Consider the following 19414-nt stretch of genomic DNA (forward strand, 5'->3'; position numbering starts at 1 on the left):
ACCCTATGTTAAACACAAATCTAAAGCAAGGCCCATACCAGCCCCTGTAAAGAAAGTTAACCCTGCCCTAGATAAAACCTGCACAAAGGCATATGAAAAGCTCCAGAACAAAGACTCAGAAAGATCCTGCAGTGAACTGTATTTTGATCTCAGGCACGTGTTCCACCTCAACCTGCCACTCTGCTTAAGGATGATGACTCTACTTTTGAGATTGGATGAGAGTACAACTGACACAGCTATGTGCAAGCAAATAAATATAATACTCCAAACATTTTTATCCTACCTAACTTTAGATTTCTAAAATGTGGTTTTGTATACCTCAAATACTAATTGAGATTTTTATTAAGAAGTGGAGAGGAACACTTTTAAGTCATGTAACAGCTGATCTAGGTTAAATATTTACCTCTGGATAACATTTATCAGGCCTTGGAAATGTTTTAGTACAGAGAGATTGGAGACACCTCTTTATTATCTGTATGTCTAAGTTGTACAGACCCAAGGTTATCAGGGAAGAAGCCCAGCTCTCACAGCAAAACGCTGATGAGGAATGGAAATATTCCTTATGAACACCACTGCTCTGTGGTACAAAGTGACAAATAAAGGCAAAGGAAGGCTGATATTTAGCCAGAAACATACACTGGCAGTACCGCTAACATCACTCTTGCTGAGTCAAGACTAGTGAAGCAAGGAGAGAAAGGAGCTGTAGGTAACAGAGCCAACAAGAGCTGGATGTGGCTCCTCAGTTTCTGCACCTCCATGCAGTATGGAGGGAGGGACTGTGCTGCACAGGTACACCAGCAGGATGTACTAACTCCACTGTTAGGCCCAAGCACTCCTGTTAGTAATTGGCTCAAGTTATATCAATGCCCCACTCTCTTGCACTTATTAAACAAGTGCCTTACCTAAAGCATAGTCTGTCTTTTACAGCAATGCTAAGTGTGACCCCATCACTAAACCTTCAGGTATCAGTTGGATATTGTATGCTTGGCACTTTTATATTTAATAATTATTCAGTGGATTTTTAAAGGAGCCCGTCCTTAGGCCAGATGGATACATTTCAAAAAAATGGTAAGACACTAGAACAGATTTTTGTTTTCCATACTTTGAAAGCAACATAAAAAGGTTTGGTTTCTGTAGTCAAGCAAGAACAAGGATATAGCAGTCAAAAAGGACTTCAAGTTTCAATTCTCAGTGGAAGATCTGAACAAAGACGTTCAGTTTAGGTATTTCTCCACTTCTGGCCAAGTTTGAGCCCCTGTATTTCTACACACACATCCCTACCAGTAGATACAGTGCTAAGCAGACTTGATTCATCCAGACACAAGTTCAAAACATCTGTCTCAACTGCCAGTACTGTACAACTTGATGAGGATGCCCAAAGTGTCTTCTGCTTAACAGAAGGCACATAGAATTGATTCCTCTCTCACACAAATGTTATCCATGACACAGCCTAATGAAGTCAGAGATAGAACTGCTTTGAATCTACAATAGCATGCATGAGAGAACACTTTGACTGTGTGCATCTCTCAGAGGTTTTTTTTTCATCTTTTTTTCTTATTTTGCATGTTCCTCTGGGAGATCTCATTGCCAGTTTCAACAAAGGGCATCATCTCTTTGCAGATGATATCCAACTCTACAACTCTGTCAAGTCACTCTCTGATCCCCTTCTTGCCACCTGTCTTCAACATGTCAATCAACAGATGGCTACACCATCACTGAGGAATGCTTCAAAGGCATTCAAAATGTTTTAAAAGTCCTCTTTGTTCCATGTCTCTTGCTCTGCTATCAGTCTTCTTAATTCAGCCCTTCAGTTCTCCGCCAAAAATCTTGCTGCTATCCATAACACAGGGTTTTAAATTTCCTTTCCCTTACTCAAAAGCTACTTCCATAATATTTACAGATTTATCCATACTTCAACATCTGCTTCCGCTGTGTTACGTTGAATGTTTTACTTCAGTTTTAAAAATGCCATTTTGTCCACTTTGGCTTTGAAAAAACATATTTTCTAACTTCACCAACCAATGGGCAGGAAATAGAACACTACTTCAAAAAGTGGAGACTCCCTCAAGAACTTGCAAGAGCAGAATCTCATTTTAAGACTTGTGAAAATATATTTCAGTGTCTACAGCTGGAAGCTAAACCTTCTGATATACTTAGAAGAGTAATACTGGGGTTTGCCAGATGACTGTTATTATCAAAATATCATTCTGGTATTACCTAAAGGTAATTGGGTTGGACTGTACCAGACTTCTCCTACAGCATCTCGGCTTTTGCTCCTCCTTAGTCCTTTCTTATCTCTGTGTCCTCTCTACAAGCTTCCAAAAATAAGAAAGCAAGCCCATTCCTTCACTTTACCCTATTTTACTCTTGCCTGCATTTTCAAGCCTTCCCTTCAAACCACTGTATCATCTTTGGCAGAATGTAAAATGGATTAACAAAAGTGAAGTGCAGTCACTGAGGAAAAATCAGTGCAGTGGAAGTAGGGAATCTGATTAAAAATACCAATGAATCGCTGATGTAAAAAATACCAAAGAAAAAAACTATATGGACCAATGGGCAACCACCTAAATCCCACTGATAAGTGTACCCAGGAAGCCTCAAAGGAGTGCCCCTGAAGGCTGACAACCACAAAATGCCAGTGGATGTTTTCCAGTACAAAAAAGGGGCTGCAAATAGATTGGCACACATCATTCTCTTAGTAAGGGATCCTTCCTCCTTAGTAATCCTTCTATTTGTTACTGCCTGCACCTCATCTTTCATCCTATCATTTGCAATCCCTTAACACTAGTGGTAACCATAGCCACTGTGTAGAAAGAGCACTTAATGTTCTCCTTTTAACAGCATTTAGCAGATGGAATCAGCTCACTTTCACAAAACCACAGAATGGGTAAATTGCGTGGAGAGGATTCCAGTGGGTCATCTGATCCAATCTCTCTGCTTAGGCAGGGTCATGCTAGAGCACATGGCACAGGAGTGCATCCGGATGGTTCTTGTACATCTCCAATGAGGGACACTCTATAACCAATCTGGCAACCTGTCCCAGTGTGTGGGGTCACCTGCACAGTAAAGACATTCTTCTTCACATTCAGGTGGAGCTTCCTGTCCATCAGTTTCTGCCTCATGTCCTAGCGGTTGGCACCCCGAGATCCATCCCCTCAGCACTCCCTCTTTGAATATATATATATATTAATAAGGTCCTCTCCTAGTCATGTCTTCTCAATACTGAGCAGGCCCAGCTCCCTCTGCCTTTCCTCTTAAGAGAGATGCTCCAGTCACCTTATCCTCTTTGCCACCCTCTGCTGGACCCTCTCCAGGAGCTTCACGTCTCTTGGGCTGGGGACCCCAGAATGTGACATTCCAGATGTGCCTCACGAGGGCTGAGTAGAGGGGCAGGTCGGCCTGCTGACCTCCTTATGCATCCCCGGACACCGCTGGCCCCGGCACAAGGACACACTGCTGGCTCAGGGACAGCTTGTTGTCCATCAGGATCCCCGGGTCCTTCCCCACAGAGCTGCTCCCCAGCCCGTGCTGGTGCCCAGGGTTATTCCTCCCCAGGTGCAGGACCCTGCATTTGCCTTTGCTGAATCCCAGACTCTTCTCTGACCCTCTCTTGAAGCTGTCGAGGTCCTGAAGGGTTGCACAGCTTTCTGGGGTGACTGCCACTCTTCCCGGCCTTGTGTCATCAGCAAACTTGTGAGGAGACACTCTCTGTGCCCCTCCATCACTTTGTCAGTGAGACGCCGATGCCTTGTCAGAGCCCTAAGTTGCGCACGGGCGGCGGCGGCCCGGGCAGGGCAGGGCAGGGCAGGCCCCGAGCGGCCGTCGCCATGGCGACCGGCGGGCGCGTCCCGCGGGGCGGGAGGCCGCGCTCTCGCGAGATGGCGGCGGCCGGGCCGGGCCGGGCCGGAAGGAGGCGCGCATTTGAAGGCGGTGGCGGCGGGAAGGGGCGGCGGCGGAGGCGGAACGAGAGCGGAGCAGGTGGGTGCGTTTGTCCCGCGGCACGCAGTCATGTTGCTCTTGAGCTGCTGCTGCTGCTGCTGCTGCTGCTGCGGGGCGAAGCGCGGAGCTCGCCCCAGGAGCGAGCCTGTGGCTGCAACGCCGGCTGCCCGTGCCCGGGCGGCGCCGGGCTGGCCCTTCCCCGGGACCGTTCCTTTCCAGGCGAATGGCGCTTGAGGAGGGCTGAGCGCAGCCGCCAGCGCCGTGGAGGTGTGGAGAGTAAAATAGTAGGGAAACGAGGGGACCCTCACTTTCGGAAACGGAATAACTGAACTGCGAAGTTATAGCGGTTTGGAAAGTTTGAGTGATGCAGTGTTACAAGGCTTCTAGGTCTGCCATGGGACGAGGAGGAGCTTTAAGTTTTAGGAGGATGTCTGTTTGCTAGGCGTTGTTCCTTTCCAAATTGAAGTGCTTATTTTAAAGCTTGTTCAGCTAAGTATTTGTATATAGAATCATTTAGGTTGGAAGAGACGTCTCAGATCATCTATCATGTATCTTTTATTATATGCTTTATGCGTATAGATCAAATTCTGTGAAGAGCTTTAAAAGAGCACTGTTAGTGCTCACTGTTAGTGAGGAAGTATAGATTTTATTTGAATTGCACCAAATCATGAAGTAATTGGATGCCAAAAATCTTGGTAGGAACTTTGGTGTGGTTCTCAGTGTTTTATTCCAGTTCTGTCTCTCTAACACAAAAAAAAAACAAACAAAAAAACCCCACAAACACCTGTTTGTTTCAGGTGAGTAACTGAACCTGAAATCACACTGTCACAATTCTTGAGTTACATTGGTTTAGAGAAGCTGCAAAAGTGAATGTCAAATAAGAGGTTTTTAAAATATCAGATGACAGTGCTTTGGGAATCACTCACATGGGGGTGGATGCAAGATTTTTAAATCCATATCACAACTTCATAATGAAAATTGAGCTTTCAGTCTTAATTCTAAATCTCTTGACTGAAAGGCTTGCATATTAAATAATATTTGCTGTGTCACCAGAGCTTAGCATAAACTGCTTAGGTATTTAGTTCTTAGTATGTTCAATTTTAAGTATTTTCAAGTCTTATTTTTCATAATACATATGTCTTTAACACATATTCTTAAAGGATATTTGTAACATTTGTTAGCTATCTCTTTGAGAAAGCCCAAGTGCAATTTCTTGTTCTCTAGTCTCCACCATTTACACAGTATGCTTTTAAAAGAAGTTTATCCATTATTTAAAAGAAGCTTTTTGGACTGACTCTGGCTTTTATGGCTTTCACTTATAAAGTGTTGTTGAAGTCACGTGCTAAAATATAAGTCCCAACTTCTATTGGTATATTGAGGGAATAAATATCAACACTTTGTTAACTTATGCCTGTGAAACACTGGAATATTTATGTGATTGTCAAATATTTACTTTGAGTTTGAACCAACATAACAGGGAATCTGGCAGAATATGTCACCTGGAAAGGCTCTGCAACCTGCAGTGAAAATGAAGGTGGATGAACTCTTTTTGTGCTGGTTGAGTCAGCCTGCAACTCAGCTAATGCTGAAGGACTGCTTGAGAAGAATCAAGAATAAGGAGAAAACAGAGTTTAACGCAGATTCAGGAAACAGTAAAAATGAGAGTTTCACCAGCAGAAATTCCAATTCCAAGCAGTGCATATTGGGAGATACCAGATTGCCTTTGTCTTTCAGTCCTCCTCAGCTTTCTACTACTCTTCCATTGGCAACTCCAGCTAGCTCAAGGAACTTTTCTAATGTTAGAGCAACACGTCGATCCTCAGGAACCAAAGAAGTAAGTTGGTTTCTTACTAAAATTATTTGTTTAAATAGAACTGACTTTTGTGTTTGTGGTGTTAGCAAATTATGTAAATAAATAGTTTTCTCAGAGGAGGTATCAGGAGTGGAGTGAAGCAGCAGCACTGTACATAAAGTACCAATGTTTGTGTGTCATTACTGTTAGTGGATAGGTAGCCTAAGCTTCCATAAGATTATCTTGGCTCCTTGCCATCTAATAGTGGATAAATTTAAGTCCTTGTGTTTGTGTTCCTTTTATAACATACTGCCTTGACTGCAAATACTCCTTTGTCAAGTGATAACAGGCACTGTTGTTAGTACAAAACTCAAATTTGGCTTCACTGAATCTACATATTAACAAAGTAATTGTTTTGGTACTGCATGGTACACTCAGCACTTCCTTCCTAATGAGCTCTTTATTTAGAGCAGACAATGCCCTCTATGCAAGGATGACAACCCTGGCCTCAACCTGAAATATTCTTTTTAAGCTTGCAGTTCAGTTCAGTCCAGTTTCTAGCCCTTTTCTTAAATTGTAAAAACAAAACTGGATAGAAAGTGTTGTTGTGACTGACAAAGTTAATTGTTGCTTATGTATGATCAACGACCATAGAATCATAGAATTACAGAATGGTTTGAACTGCAAGGGACCTTCAACACCATCTAGTTCCAGCCATGGACAGGGACACCTTCCATTAGACCAGGATGCACAAAGCCCCATCCAACCTGGCTTTGAACACTCCCAGGGATGGGAAATGCACAGCTTCTCTGGACAACCTGTTTCAGTGTCTCACCATCCTCACAGTAAAGAATTTTAATTTCTTCCTAATATTTGATCTAAACCTACCCTTTCAGTTTAAAGCCATTTCCCCTTGTCCTGTCACTACACGCCCTTGTACAAAGTCCCTCTCCAGCTCTCTCGTTGGTCCTCTTTAAATACTGGAAGGCTGCTGTAAGCTTTACCCAGACCCAGGGGAAACAACCCTAACTCTCTCAGCCTGCCTTTTTTGACAAGTTACTGCAGCACTGTGTTCATCTTTGTGACCCTCCTCTGGACTTGCTCCACATCCTTCTTATGCTGAGGACCCTAGAGCTGGGCACAGCACTCCTGCTGGGGTCTCACTGGGGTAGAGGGGCAGAATCACCAACCTTGTCCTGCTGCCCATGCTGATTTTGATGCAGCCCAGGACACAGTTGGCTTTCTGAGCTGCAAGTGCACATTGCTGGGTCATGTTGAGCTTTTCATCCAACAGCATCCCCAAGTCCTCCACTTCAGAGCTCCTCTCATTCTATTTCCCACCAAGCCTGTTTTTGGCTTGGGATTTCCTTGTCCCAGATGCAGGACCTTCCACTTGACCTCGCTGAACTTCATGATATTCATAAGGACTTCAAAGAATTATTATGCTGTTTTTTATGCAATAGGATTATAAATTCATGCATTTTAATAATACTGGAAAATTTTAAGAGGTTGTAACTCCCAATTGCTCTACATACTTTGATATCTAACTTATTGCATTGTCCAAACCTGGTATCTCAGAGCAGCCTGCTCAGTTGGGTAAGGGTAGAAAGAATAAAGCTGGAATGTTTAACAGTATCAGTTATTTTTTGTTGTTGGTATGCACTGAGTGTCTAGACTTACCCTTTAACTCACAGGAGTAACAGCATGACTCTTCTGCACTTAAACATTTAATCTGAAGTCACCTCTTGGTTTCATAAATACTAATTTTCAAATCTAGTTGTCAATTTCTTAGCTCCAAAACACCAGTCTAGTGTTTGTCTGCATTGACTTTACTGTAATAGGGACTTGTATTTGTGCATAATAACCAGCCAGACAGCAGGGCATGACTATTGATTTACTTTTTTGTTGTTGTTCACAGTATTATATTTCCTATTCTAGTGAAATGCAGAAAGTCAGTCAGCAGATGCTCAGTTTATTCTTGTATTAGATAAAAGCAAGCAAAGGAAGAGTTTCCATTAAAACCTAAGTTGTGTACTGTAAATTTCTCTTCATGTGCCTTGGTTGATTGCTTGAAGTAAATCCCATGAAGAAGAACTAGAAGAGATAAATGAGGAGTAAAATACTTGACTTGATTGGAATTGTTTGTATAGTGCTGAGAGAAAATCTAGAGGGGTTAGGTTGTTTGTTGCTTGATTAGGTTGGGGAGGGGGAATTTCCAAGCAATGAAAAATTTATTTATAACCTTATATGAACTGAATCTTCATCCCAAAGTTTCTTAATCTCTAAGTGTAAATTGCGTTTGCAGCTGGCATCAACTCTTAAATACCACCAAGAATTGCATGTTCTGCCATGATGGTGTATTTTCTCTTAGAAAGCACAAAGTACCCCACTTTCTCCAACAAACTACCTCATGCAGTGTCAAAAACTAATGCATCTGTTGTGCATCTTACTATGTTTCTCAGTTCAAGCCACAATGGTTTTTCCTACCTCATATGAGTTTTAAGGATATTTGAGGTCCTCATCCTGTTTCTGTAAGTGGAAGAAAATATTTCAGATACTGGACCTAAAGTACAAGCTAATACAGATTTAAATTCTAAATAGCTGTCCTAGAAAATGGTAAAAGTTAATGTGCTTAGCTCTGTGTGCATGAGGGTGTTATTAGGAAAAGGCTTTTACATCCAGCCATAAAGAGCTGGAGAATTATTTCTTTTTGGACTATATAGATCAACTTAAGCATCTTATTAAACTTTTTCTTATTGTGCACTGGAAGTCTCATAAGGCAGCATACAAGCAGTTAACTTACTTTGGCATGATACATTTTCAGTATCACTGAGCTAAATCACTGTATTTGATTATGGGTGAGGCTGCTGTATGTATGCCTTTTTTCTGTTTCTTAAATGTTCCTGCAACTTTTTTGAAGGACACCAAATAATAAAGCTGATAACAGAAAACCACCATCCTTAAGTAATTACTAGAAAGTAAATATGAATGTGCAGGGAAACAACATTTTCATACTACAGTATATTTCCTATACTTGTTAGCGAAACATGTTTTTCTGAATGGGAAGCATTCTTAATTAGAATATAATTAGATTTGTAATCTTTGATACTCTAAACAGTAGCATATAAACAAAATAAGTTAGTGTGCTGATGGCAACTATTGAACAGCTTTAAAGTACTGTAGCTATCAGCTATTGTATTCAAGGAGATATTTTCTTTTTTCCAGAGACTAGCTTGTAATTGAAGCCTTCGAGTTAATCTTCTATCCAAAATTCAGAAGTCGGCATCTATTTTGCTGAAACAGTAATATCTTCTCAGAAGAGAATTTGCTGTCTTTCAAGATAGTTGAAGCCCTCCCCTGATGAGCAAGTCAAAAGTACTTATTCCAGTAATGAAAGAGCCTACATGGTCTTTATGGATTTTTTTTTTTTTTTTTGGTCTGGAAAGGTCACTTAAAGCCATGTTAAGAGGAAACTGACTTAATCCAAATGCACATTTTAAAATTTATTCAGCTCTCTGCCATGAAAATTCATCTTTCAGTGTGTTTTTAGTGCAAATGAAAACAAAACTGTTTGTTTAGGGATTGTTTTGGTTTTTTCCTTTAAGTAGGTAGTAAAGGAAATGCATGCTTTGCTTACATGGTGTCATTCACAGTGAGGTGGATATCTGACTGTAGCCATTGTATAAGCGTGGTAATTGCAAAGTTCTGGTCACTTTGGTTATGTAATATGAAGTGCTTGCTAAGCACTTGGTATTCTGCAAGTAGGCCTGTGATTTGTATGTGCTATATATACTTCAAATAACAAATTTAGAGATATAAAGGAATTTCAGCATTCAAGTCTCAAATATTTCCGAGTGTATTGTTGAAGAAATTCTAGAGCTGTAACTTTCAAACTTGAAGGATAGCTATTGTAGATTATTTCTAACCCTTATCACTACTGTACATAGATTTAACAGTGTTTCTGGGACTCTAGATTATCCGAAACACATGGGGTATACACAATTGTACACTGTTCATCACATTGTCAAAAGTGCCAATCCTCAAGGCCTAAAAGGTGCCACAGGCAAGATATTTAATCCTAACCAGCTAGTGTGCAAGGTATTTGGGGAAACAGTTCACAGAATTCCCTATGGGCATTTTGTGGGGTAGTGGTGCAGAGAGAATGTGTCACAATCAGAAATACTTCAAAGTTTTTTTCCATTTCTCTACAGAGTCAAACTTTGGTAGAAAGGTGCTGTTCCTGCTTGTTGTCCTGTGGCAAATAAGGCACATTTTCCTCTTACGTCCATAACTTGTACATTTTTTACTTCTTTAATATATGATTGCTTAGCATTTTTACAATTAATAACATTCTTGCTAAATTTTTGTAAACAGTTACTTGATTTAAACATAATGGTACTGCTGGGATCCATTTTAATTTACAGGGAGGCTAGATTGAAACCTTTCTATCATTGACTGAAGCCTGCATAACACTTAACAGTTGCTTTTTGAAACAAATTAATTCTGAGGGCTTGAGGTAGAGGGTAGGTGTGCTGATACTATCGTCTTGTGAGGTGCCTGCATCCAATTGCTGCCTTGTAGGCTGTCATGGCAGAAGCTCTGTTAACTGCAGAGCCTGGGCTGTGTGAGCTGCGTTAGCATTGCTCTGCACACCAGGCTGCGCTGTGTGATCTAACAGGCACTCCCTGACTCTGTCGTGCAAAGATAGTGTTAGTGGTGCCACGTCCTGTCACTAAGTGGGGAGGATGGTGGTCCTGGCTTTCAACTCAAGCCCGTGACTTAAAGGGAGACTGTAAATAACCTGGTATCAAACTGATGTACTTTTACAGTGATAACAGGGTACTATGAAAGATGTCAGCATTAGTGTGATCTCAATAAAGCTCCTTCTATGGTGCCAACAAAGGAAGGGCAGCCAAAAGTTCATGTTAAGGTCTGGAAGAGTGCAGCTGTAGGTGTTCCCATAAAATCATTATTAGTTTTGAGTAGGGTGACATAACAGTAGTCAGCATAAGCAGCACTGGTAGTATGTTGTTAGTCAAAAGCTTAAGAAAGCTTTGTTGAATAGCTTGGAATAGAAGAAGCATTATCCTGGCGAGAGAACTAACTGTTCTTTTTATTTATAATTCTGAAACTGAAAGTTATTCACTGTTGTAGGGTTTTGATAGTGCTCCTTATTCAAACTGTATCTTGTTACCCTGGTATATAAATGTTACTTTTGTTAATGGTTATATTGATTTTGTTCTCACTTTGTGCTTTATTAAAAGAAGTAGTGAGCTTTTGTCCTCTTTCAAAGTGGCAGTTGCACTTGTGTCCTACTGGAAACTCATATTTTTTATGTGCTGCATCCAGTCTTAGGAGTTTTTGGCATTTCTATTACTGAGAAATGGAATTCAGAATTATGTGGCTTTTTTCAAGTTTGAAGCTCACCTGAATCCTGACATAGGACAATTAAAATTAATTCAATTTTGAATTATTGCATTTATTAATCAGAGTCACTCCTTTGCGAGTAACTGACACTTAAAAGCAAACCAGAAAAAGTTCAAAGCTGTATAATCATAGTTTACTGGTCATTACTTCCAATTGCTTCTCTGTCCAGTCTTTCAAAACAGGTAAACTTAATTATGGCTTTACATCAGTATTTAAACAGTGCATTTTTTTAAATGGGTGCTCAATCTGTGAGGAAATTAGGTATTGATATAGAGGGGATAGCCTTTTCTCTTTTTTTTTTTTTTTTTTTTTTTTTATTCAGTGATCCTTGAGAACCTGTTTTATATTTTTTGAGAACTTCTTCATATGCCTTACATTTACTCTGTCAGCAGTAAATAAACTTGAGGTCAAAAGTATGTGTGGGCTTACTTCAGTACAAAATCATGAACTCAGCTCATCCAGTGAACTAGTTTGTCCACTGTTGGACCTAGTCAATAGCTGCACAGGTTTTTTCAGCAAGCTCTGTTATGAGAAAAATCTTCAAAATGCCAGTGGTGAAATCAGATGACCATGTCTTGGCAAATTAAGAGGTTTTGCACACACAATTGTCTTAAAGTTGCCTTGGTTTCATTGAATTTCAGTCGTTGTATTGATTCAAGAAGATACTAATTAAGCATTCTCATTGTTTTTCACAGTCAGCAACAAATGGTTACTAAATTTAGTGTTTTAAGTGTGGCCTAATATGTAAATAACTCCTTTGTTTTGGCCTGTTAGTGTGGTGTTCTTGTCTTCCAGTTAACCACATGGTGCCAATATCTTGGTAGCTAAGATTAATTTGTATTCTGAGAACAATAGATACAATTTTAAATGGGCCCATTGAAACCTACAGTGACCAAGAGGTGTGTTTTTAAAAGTGTGTTCTACTACTTAATGTTAGATGTGCCCCTTTTGCATAGCAATCATGTAAAAAATAGCTAGAAACTGTAGAGCCACTCACATACTGCTTCTTGACCACAGGTATTCCAGGAATGAGAAGCTCTTGGGATACATGTCCCATTAACTTTGTGCATGCTGTTCAGTTTCATTTCATATGGAACTAGCCTTGCGTATTAGTTCTATGCAGATCTTACTAGTAACTTTGGCTGATTTAGGGTTAAGTGAGATGGGCTGGAAGTCTGAAAGGAAAAGGTACATGAAGTGTACATGGGAAAATGTAGGGGGAAACACTGAGTGGATGCTGAGGAAATCATTGCCAAATATTTGCAAGATGTGCCCAGTGTGAATTAGGTTCAATTTGGCCTTCTTGACAAAACAAAGTTTGTGGAACTTATCAAATGGCATGACTTGATCAAGTTTTTTTGATTCAGCAGAACCAGGAAAACAGTTTCAAATGAGTTTTATTCCTTTAGAAGCTGGATTTGTATTGATAAGCAATAATTAATCTTCTAAATTTTGTAAATATTTCTAGTAGATATGATCAATACTGATGTATTGTAAATAATAATCCTTGTGGCCTACTTTACCAAAATATAAAGCAAACTATTTGAAATTATGCACTTTTGAGAAAAATGATGAGCTAGATTATTATTCTACCTGCTAAATTTTTGTGAATAGGCATCATTTACAGCAAATACTGTAAGTCTCCTGTTGTAAGATTTTAAACAAAAGATCACTAATTTTCTTCTCTTACTAGCTTTTAACACACTAAAAACACCACCTAAAATTTTGACTACCTTTTTTATTTATCAAGTGACAAATTTAAGCTTAGCATTTTAGAGATTTTTCAAGAATGCTTGAAAAAATATGTAAACTTTATGTAAAGACTTTGAGTAATGGAGGTTGGAGGAAAGTCAGGAATACTGTTCCTATTCTGGCAATGTATTTGTGGTGTTCTACCTCTGTAAGTTTTCTAATTTCTTGGGTCTTTTTTCTGTATAATGATTGCCCTGTTAGTTATTCTGAAAGCTGAAGTTCATGAGGTTACCAGTGACCACCTTCTTTCTTTGCTGTGTCTTTTGGCACTGTACTCTGCTTGCAATTTTGGAAGTGCACAGCTTTCCATTTAGTTTTATAGAAATCAGTATTGTTTCTGTTGCCTGCATTTCCTGTATCAGCAGTGATTTCAGACTGATGCAACAACGCAGTAGTATTAGGTTAAGAGTAAGTCTTCATAGCAGTTCTATCAGAAATCTTGGTTTTGGTTGGTAAATTAGCAATTTGTGATTTTACTGGCTGGCTTGTAGGACAAAGTCTGTGTCTTAAGCTTTCCCGATTTGTTGGTTTTGTGTTAAGATCTTCAGGGAGAGAAATCTCCAGCAAAGTCATAAGCAAGAAGCTGTCCTGTCACTGACCCAAAATTATTGTCTTGTGATTTCAGGGACTAAATTACATGTCAAGTTAGTCTCTGATGCTGGATTTAAAATAGTAGTTGTACTTTCATGCACCAATCATTCTAGTCTGGGAAAAGATGTTTTCGAAAGGATTAAGTGAGAAATTCAGTTAATGTCCAAAAGATGGAAGTACTGAACAGCTTATACAATGTTTAAATAAATTGCTGGACAGTTATAAAATGTCATTCATGTTCTTATTACCAGACTATTTTGTCAGCTTCTAAATTAAGGTGACACAATGTAAATAATAACAATCTAGAAATGACTAAATATCCAAAATACCCAGTGTGACATTAAAAAGTTCCATACTGCATATCATTAGACTTGGTTGTGAAAGCTGCTGTCTCTTGTAGGAAGATCTGTCGTATCCTGAATCGGCCTGAACTGAGTCTTCATTTCAACCTAATTCTACTATTCAGAGGCTTACATTGTTAAAGTTACAAATGCATGTATTATGGACTGTAGCTTATCTGTGGATAGTCTCTGTAGCATCACAGTTCATCTAAAATGTAAAACCACAGCATCTTATTAGAGAAATATGACTTTAATTTGTGTAATCCATTTTTTTGTGTAATCCATGTTTTTGCATCCATCTTTCACTCTTTTATGCTCACCTCCTCAGTATCAATTTGGGTGGTCCTGGTTTTCATAATCTGAGGAATAGATAGGGTCATCTGAAGATCATGAATAGTAAATAGGCTCTATCTGCAGGACTATTCCAATGACCTTTTTCCCTTAAAATTTAGTTTATGCTGTACACAAATAAAATGTGAGGTTACTTTTTTTTAAGATGGCAGAGAACTTGAGACTTGTTCTAAAGGTATGTAAACCATTCCTTTATTGCCAGGCATTGGTTTTATAACTTCTAGTATTGATGCTTGCTGAAGTTAGTCAGATGCAGTTAATGAAGTGGAAAAGGCCCTTGCTCTTTCTTTGGAGTTCAGGCTGTGTAATCATAGCAAGGTGATGTGTATCTTATCTTGTAATCTGATAATGGCCTATGCCTGGTGTTCATACATGGCTTTCTTATGGTAACGAGCAGAAAATCTGATCAGCCCCTCCTTCCTGGCCTACCAACATAACCACACATCTGGCATCTAACTGCTGTCTTTATACTTACTCACTGTCTTGCCTCTTGAGAATTCTGGATTCTCTTAGTGGCTGTGGAAAGAACTGCCAGGCATTGTTCTGTCTAATCCAAGACTACTGGAAACTTTAAATAATCATTCAAGAAGGCATTTACATGCAAGACTTCACATTCTGATGGGGAGGCATTGCATCCTACAAGAAAAAAATTATGTATCTAGACCCAGATGCACATGAACTCCTTTCCAAGGCCAAAGGATCAGTTTCTTCTTGTGAAGGTAGATTTCTTAACTGCACAGTGTAAACATCTAGCAGGTCATCAGTATGTCATACTCACTCCAGCAACACTGTCCATAACTTTAAAGCAATCAGTTTCCATGACTGGTTGTTGAATGAGCCTAATAACTTGATTCCTTCTGCTATGTACACATTGTACGTGTTAGCTCCCTTGGGTTTTGTGAGTGTACTGCTAAAAAGGGATGACTCTCATCCAAAGCAAACTTAGGGATGGATAGTAGTACTTTGTTACTCTGTTCAGCTCACAAGTACGTTGTCCTGTTGTTCTCTTTTCATGCACAGCAGTTACAAATGGGAAGTTGCTAGCAAGAAATTAGATTCAGGATCTTTCAGTATATCAAAGGCCAGGTGTGGACTATCTGGTTTAGAAATAATTCTTGATAACTTTAAATAATGGTGATTGTCTTGTCACAATGTTTTTTGAGGGGGAAGAAAAAAGAACATAGCATTTCAGGGTTGTTTGGTTTGGGTTTGCTTGTTTTCTTAGTATAGCAACGATTTGCTTCTTTTGTTTGTCTTCTAGTATATTTATGTAATTCTTTGTATTTCCTGCCTCATTGTTACTGTGTTTTAGCAAGCATTGTTAGCTGATTATCTTCTTGTATATCTTCCTAAACTATTTGTTTTTGCTAGTGCTTTCTTTCTACTTTAAACCTTTGGAATGTATGTTTAATACCACGTTACTAGTGTGGTTCTGTGAGTTAGTCATGCTATTACATTTTTATTCTATATTGAAAAGGTGCCACTTTGCCTTATTTCTCTTAACTGCTGTGTTCTGCTCCTCACCATTAAGTTACTTCTCTAAAGGGTTGCACTAGTTGCATAACAGCCCTTTACACTGGCTGATTTGGAGATAAAACAGTTTTCTTTCCACAGTTAACCCAGGATCTGCTCCTAATTCCTGTTCCATGACAGGCTGAGGGATGCTATTGGGTTCCATGCCATTGGGCTTGACTATTCAGCCTTATTTAAACTTCTGCTAAAAGCCAAACAGGCTTTCTGTCATCTTGGTTCACATTTTACTGGGTTAAAGACTAGACTCCAGCAACTAAAGTTATTACATGGCTGAAGATCATTTTCTTGGGGGCTTCCTGTAATGCTGGGATGCTTTTTCCAAATACTTGAGGTTACTTCCACTTAATCTCTTAGATTTTAATATACTGTTGGTATATGCTTCTGACAAAAAATTCTGGTTTGATAGGCATATATTTAAGGGGTTTTTAAAGTAGTCTTCAAGATTGTATTTCGTCTGCAATACCCAAATACTGTGTTATTTATGTTGTGTTAGTCTTATGTATGTTCTGATCTTTGTTAAAGTGGTAAACCCTTTGGCCACAGTCCCTTGAGTCCAATCCATTCATAGTGTGTATCTTTATCTTTGGAAGGAAACTCTGAGCATGCATCTTCCCCTCTGTTTGTTTATCTAGCTAATAATAAGCTGCCAGGATACTTGAACAGCTTCATGGCAGGCACCCAGTCCTTCACCCAGTAAAGGATTTTGCCTTAGCTTTCACTGGGGAGAATTCAGATTTAGAATAAATGTAACACTGCACTTGAACATTTCCAGTTCAATTTGGATGAAAGCTGACTTTCCCTTTCCCCTGCGGTTAATTAATGACTGAAAAAGCTAAAACAGATCTTAGGGGGTTCATGACCACATTGCTTTATAAATGCTCAGTCTCCTTAAATGTGGCAATACAAGCCCCTTTGCCATTTAGATGATGAAAAGGATGTGATTAGTAGCTGCCAGTGTACTTAAGTGTATTCAATTGCATGGAGATTGCTCACAGGTTGCAATATATGAACAACAAATATCCAGATATATAAACAACCACTAGGTTGGAAACCATAGTGCTAAACCATGAGATTGACTTGGACTAGAAATTCAATTTTATTAAAGTAATATTATGATAAGGCAATGCAAAATATTCAAAATACTGACCCTGATTTGCTGGTTAAGATATAATGGATTCTGAGTTCTGTTTGAATAAAGGAGGGAAATACTCTGTCCAAAATGGAGTTCAGAACGTTTCTTTGTTACTGAGGCTCCTTCAGCAGGTTCAGGAGCTGCAGGCCTTTTACGTTCCAGACTGGCACTTCACTCTTTTAGGTTAGTTGTCCATGTGACAGTCCATCATCTTGATGACATAATACAGCCACATCAAATAAGACTGTGAATGTAGCAGCAAATGGCAGTGCATCACCTAGTTGAAAGGGATGAAAATAGAAAGCAATTTAAGTGAGAAGATACCTTTCCTTACCTCAAGTAAGGCCCGTTCTGCCTAACCTGAAACACAATCTGCCTTGCAATACAACCTTCCTGACCTTCCACATTTTGGTCTGGAATGGTTATCTGTTGCCAGAGTAGGATTCCTCTCCTACTCTAACACCTCAGTCCTTCATCTCAAGTTCCGGGCATGCTACTGTTGTGTACTGCATGCCCAGTTTTCTGTTGACTTCCCTGTGGCCAAGGTTTATCCCAGGTTAGTTGATTTAGTCTTCTTAAAAGACAGTGAGTGACAGCCAGATTTGCTCAATGCAGTTGGATAGTCTGGTCATGCCAACCACAACATGTCTGACTCTTGCCTTGTCAATTCCTTTCTTGTTCTCCCGCTTCCGAAAGAAATAAATATCTTCATAACGAGTTGCAATAAAGAAGCAGGAGGCAGGGACAGGACTGGATACTAAATTAAAACCAAGAAAACCAAAGGGGTTTTGTCATTATTTACTTTCTAGCAGTGTATGATAAACTAAGAAATGATCCAATTAAGACAAATCATGTTTCAGTAGTACTTTTTCCATAGTTTCCACTTCTTAATTGGCCAAGGATATTTACTCTGGGGTTTTAATACAGTGTACATTATAGAATGGCTATGAGTGGCTAAATAGGGCTAAAGATTATATGGGAGTAAAATAGTGCCATCCAGTAAAAGAAGTCTGACATAGGAGTGAAAGAGTTGTTTTGGGCTATTTACATCTTTGTGTAATCAGGAAAATGGCCTTATTTAAAGCAGAAAGGATGAAATCAGAGTAGGATTGGCCAGGTCTTTCCTTTTACTCTGTTAGTAACTAAACTTGTGCATGACAAGGTACAGATAATAAATAGCCAGCCCCTCTATCTTAAGAGAATTTGAAGGTACTAACAGTGTTTACAGCTTGGAATAGTAAGAGTTGCCATACTCATAACTGTAATGGTGATATCTGGAAAAAAAAAAAAATCAATCAAAATAGCAGCATTTCCTAAAGATACCTATGATAAAGGTATACCATTTAAAATGTGAAAACTTCACTAGTTATAAGTCAATGTACCTAAAACTAAAAGAGAAGGAACTTCAGTTTTCACAGAAACTTATCAGATTTCTGTTTCCATGAAGAATATCAATGTGTACTAAAACTTGGCCTCACCACCCCCATAAAATGTATTTGTGATGCAATACACTGAAAACAGTGTGGTAGTGGAGTCTAACTTTAATGCTATTGAAATGTGACAGGTATGCAATCTAGTATGTAGATGTTAATGTTTGTAAAACTCCTTAAGAAATAAAGTATCCTGACAATTTTTATAAAATTGTGTGACATCATTTATTTTTCTAACATAACCTTTTGGTAAAACCTGATTTAAAGCAGAGTTTCCATGTGATAACATTAGCTTCATTTCTGCTATGGCTTTCCATCTTAACATTTAAGTTTTTAGATTCTTGCAACACAGTAACTTAGATATAGGTTAATGTAAAAAAAAAAAAATTTATTTCTTATGTGAGCCATTCTGAAAGCCTGTCAAAAGGTTTTTCATTGCCTTGATTTTTTCCAGTGTAATAAGGTTCCCACTAAAGGACGAAAGAGTTTAAAAGGAATTAATTGCTGTGTAATAAGCCTCATCCTTTACTGAGGTACTTCATTGAAGCTAGACAGTGAGTGTTTTGTGACAGAAGGGAAAGCTGAGGGGGGATGGGAGGAGGAGGAAGCTAGAAAATAACCACGACTGGCCTCTCTGCATTCCTGTAGGGCTTGCCTTTTTTAAAATTGGAAGCTGCTTTTATAGATGCTCCTCCAAACACGGTTTTCATTTTCCATACTGTCCCATTTAGACTTTGGAATGCCTGGATGAAAGGGCAGGCCCCCAAAGTGACTTCCCAATCTGTTTTTGCAATTCCAGCCAAGTTCCCTTTAATGTATGGAGCGGGTGAAGTTGAGCTGACTCTTATAATATCACAGAACTCGGGCGCAGCTGCTGCTTTAAGCGGCACTGTGTGATAATACAACAGCTCTGCTATTTACTGGGACTCAAGTGCCTGGACTGGCACACAGAGACATTATATGAAATCCGAAAGCATGAGGATAAAGGAGATTTCTTTGCGACAAGATCCTGATCTAAGGAAGGAGTTGGCATTGCTAGCTCGAGGATGTGATTTTGTTTTACCTTCTAGATTCAAGAAGAGACTGAAAGCTTTTCAGCAGGTTCAGGTTTGTTTTTCTGTTCTTA

At 39.3% G+C, this 19414-nt stretch overlaps 1 protein-coding gene across 3 annotated transcripts in view; it reads left to right on the plus strand.

Annotated features, from left to right (window-relative positions):
• The first annotated feature begins 3876 nt into the window (after nt 1-3876).
• The window catches only part of PPP2R3B (protein phosphatase 2 regulatory subunit B''beta), a 46152-nt gene continuing 30614 nt past the window's right edge, over nt 3877-19414 (plus strand). Inside the window, exons 1-2 of one of the 3 annotated variants that reach the window (XM_056488622.1) lie at nt 3877-3978; nt 5417-5773. In XM_056488622.1, coding sequence (XP_056344597.1) covers nt 5432-5773 — 342 coding nt within the window. In that variant the 5' untranslated portion in view covers nt 3877-3978; nt 5417-5431. Of the gene's footprint in view, nt 4207-5416; nt 5774-19036; nt 19396-19414 lie in introns of those variants that run through there. The other 2 variants (XM_056488703.1, XM_056488789.1) reach the window with 2 other exon arrangements.

This window comes from Oenanthe melanoleuca, chromosome 1 (genome assembly GCF_029582105.1).
Source record: "Oenanthe melanoleuca isolate GR-GAL-2019-014 chromosome 1, OMel1.0, whole genome shotgun sequence".
NCBI classification, from domain to species: domain Eukaryota; kingdom Metazoa; phylum Chordata; class Aves; order Passeriformes; family Muscicapidae; genus Oenanthe; species Oenanthe melanoleuca.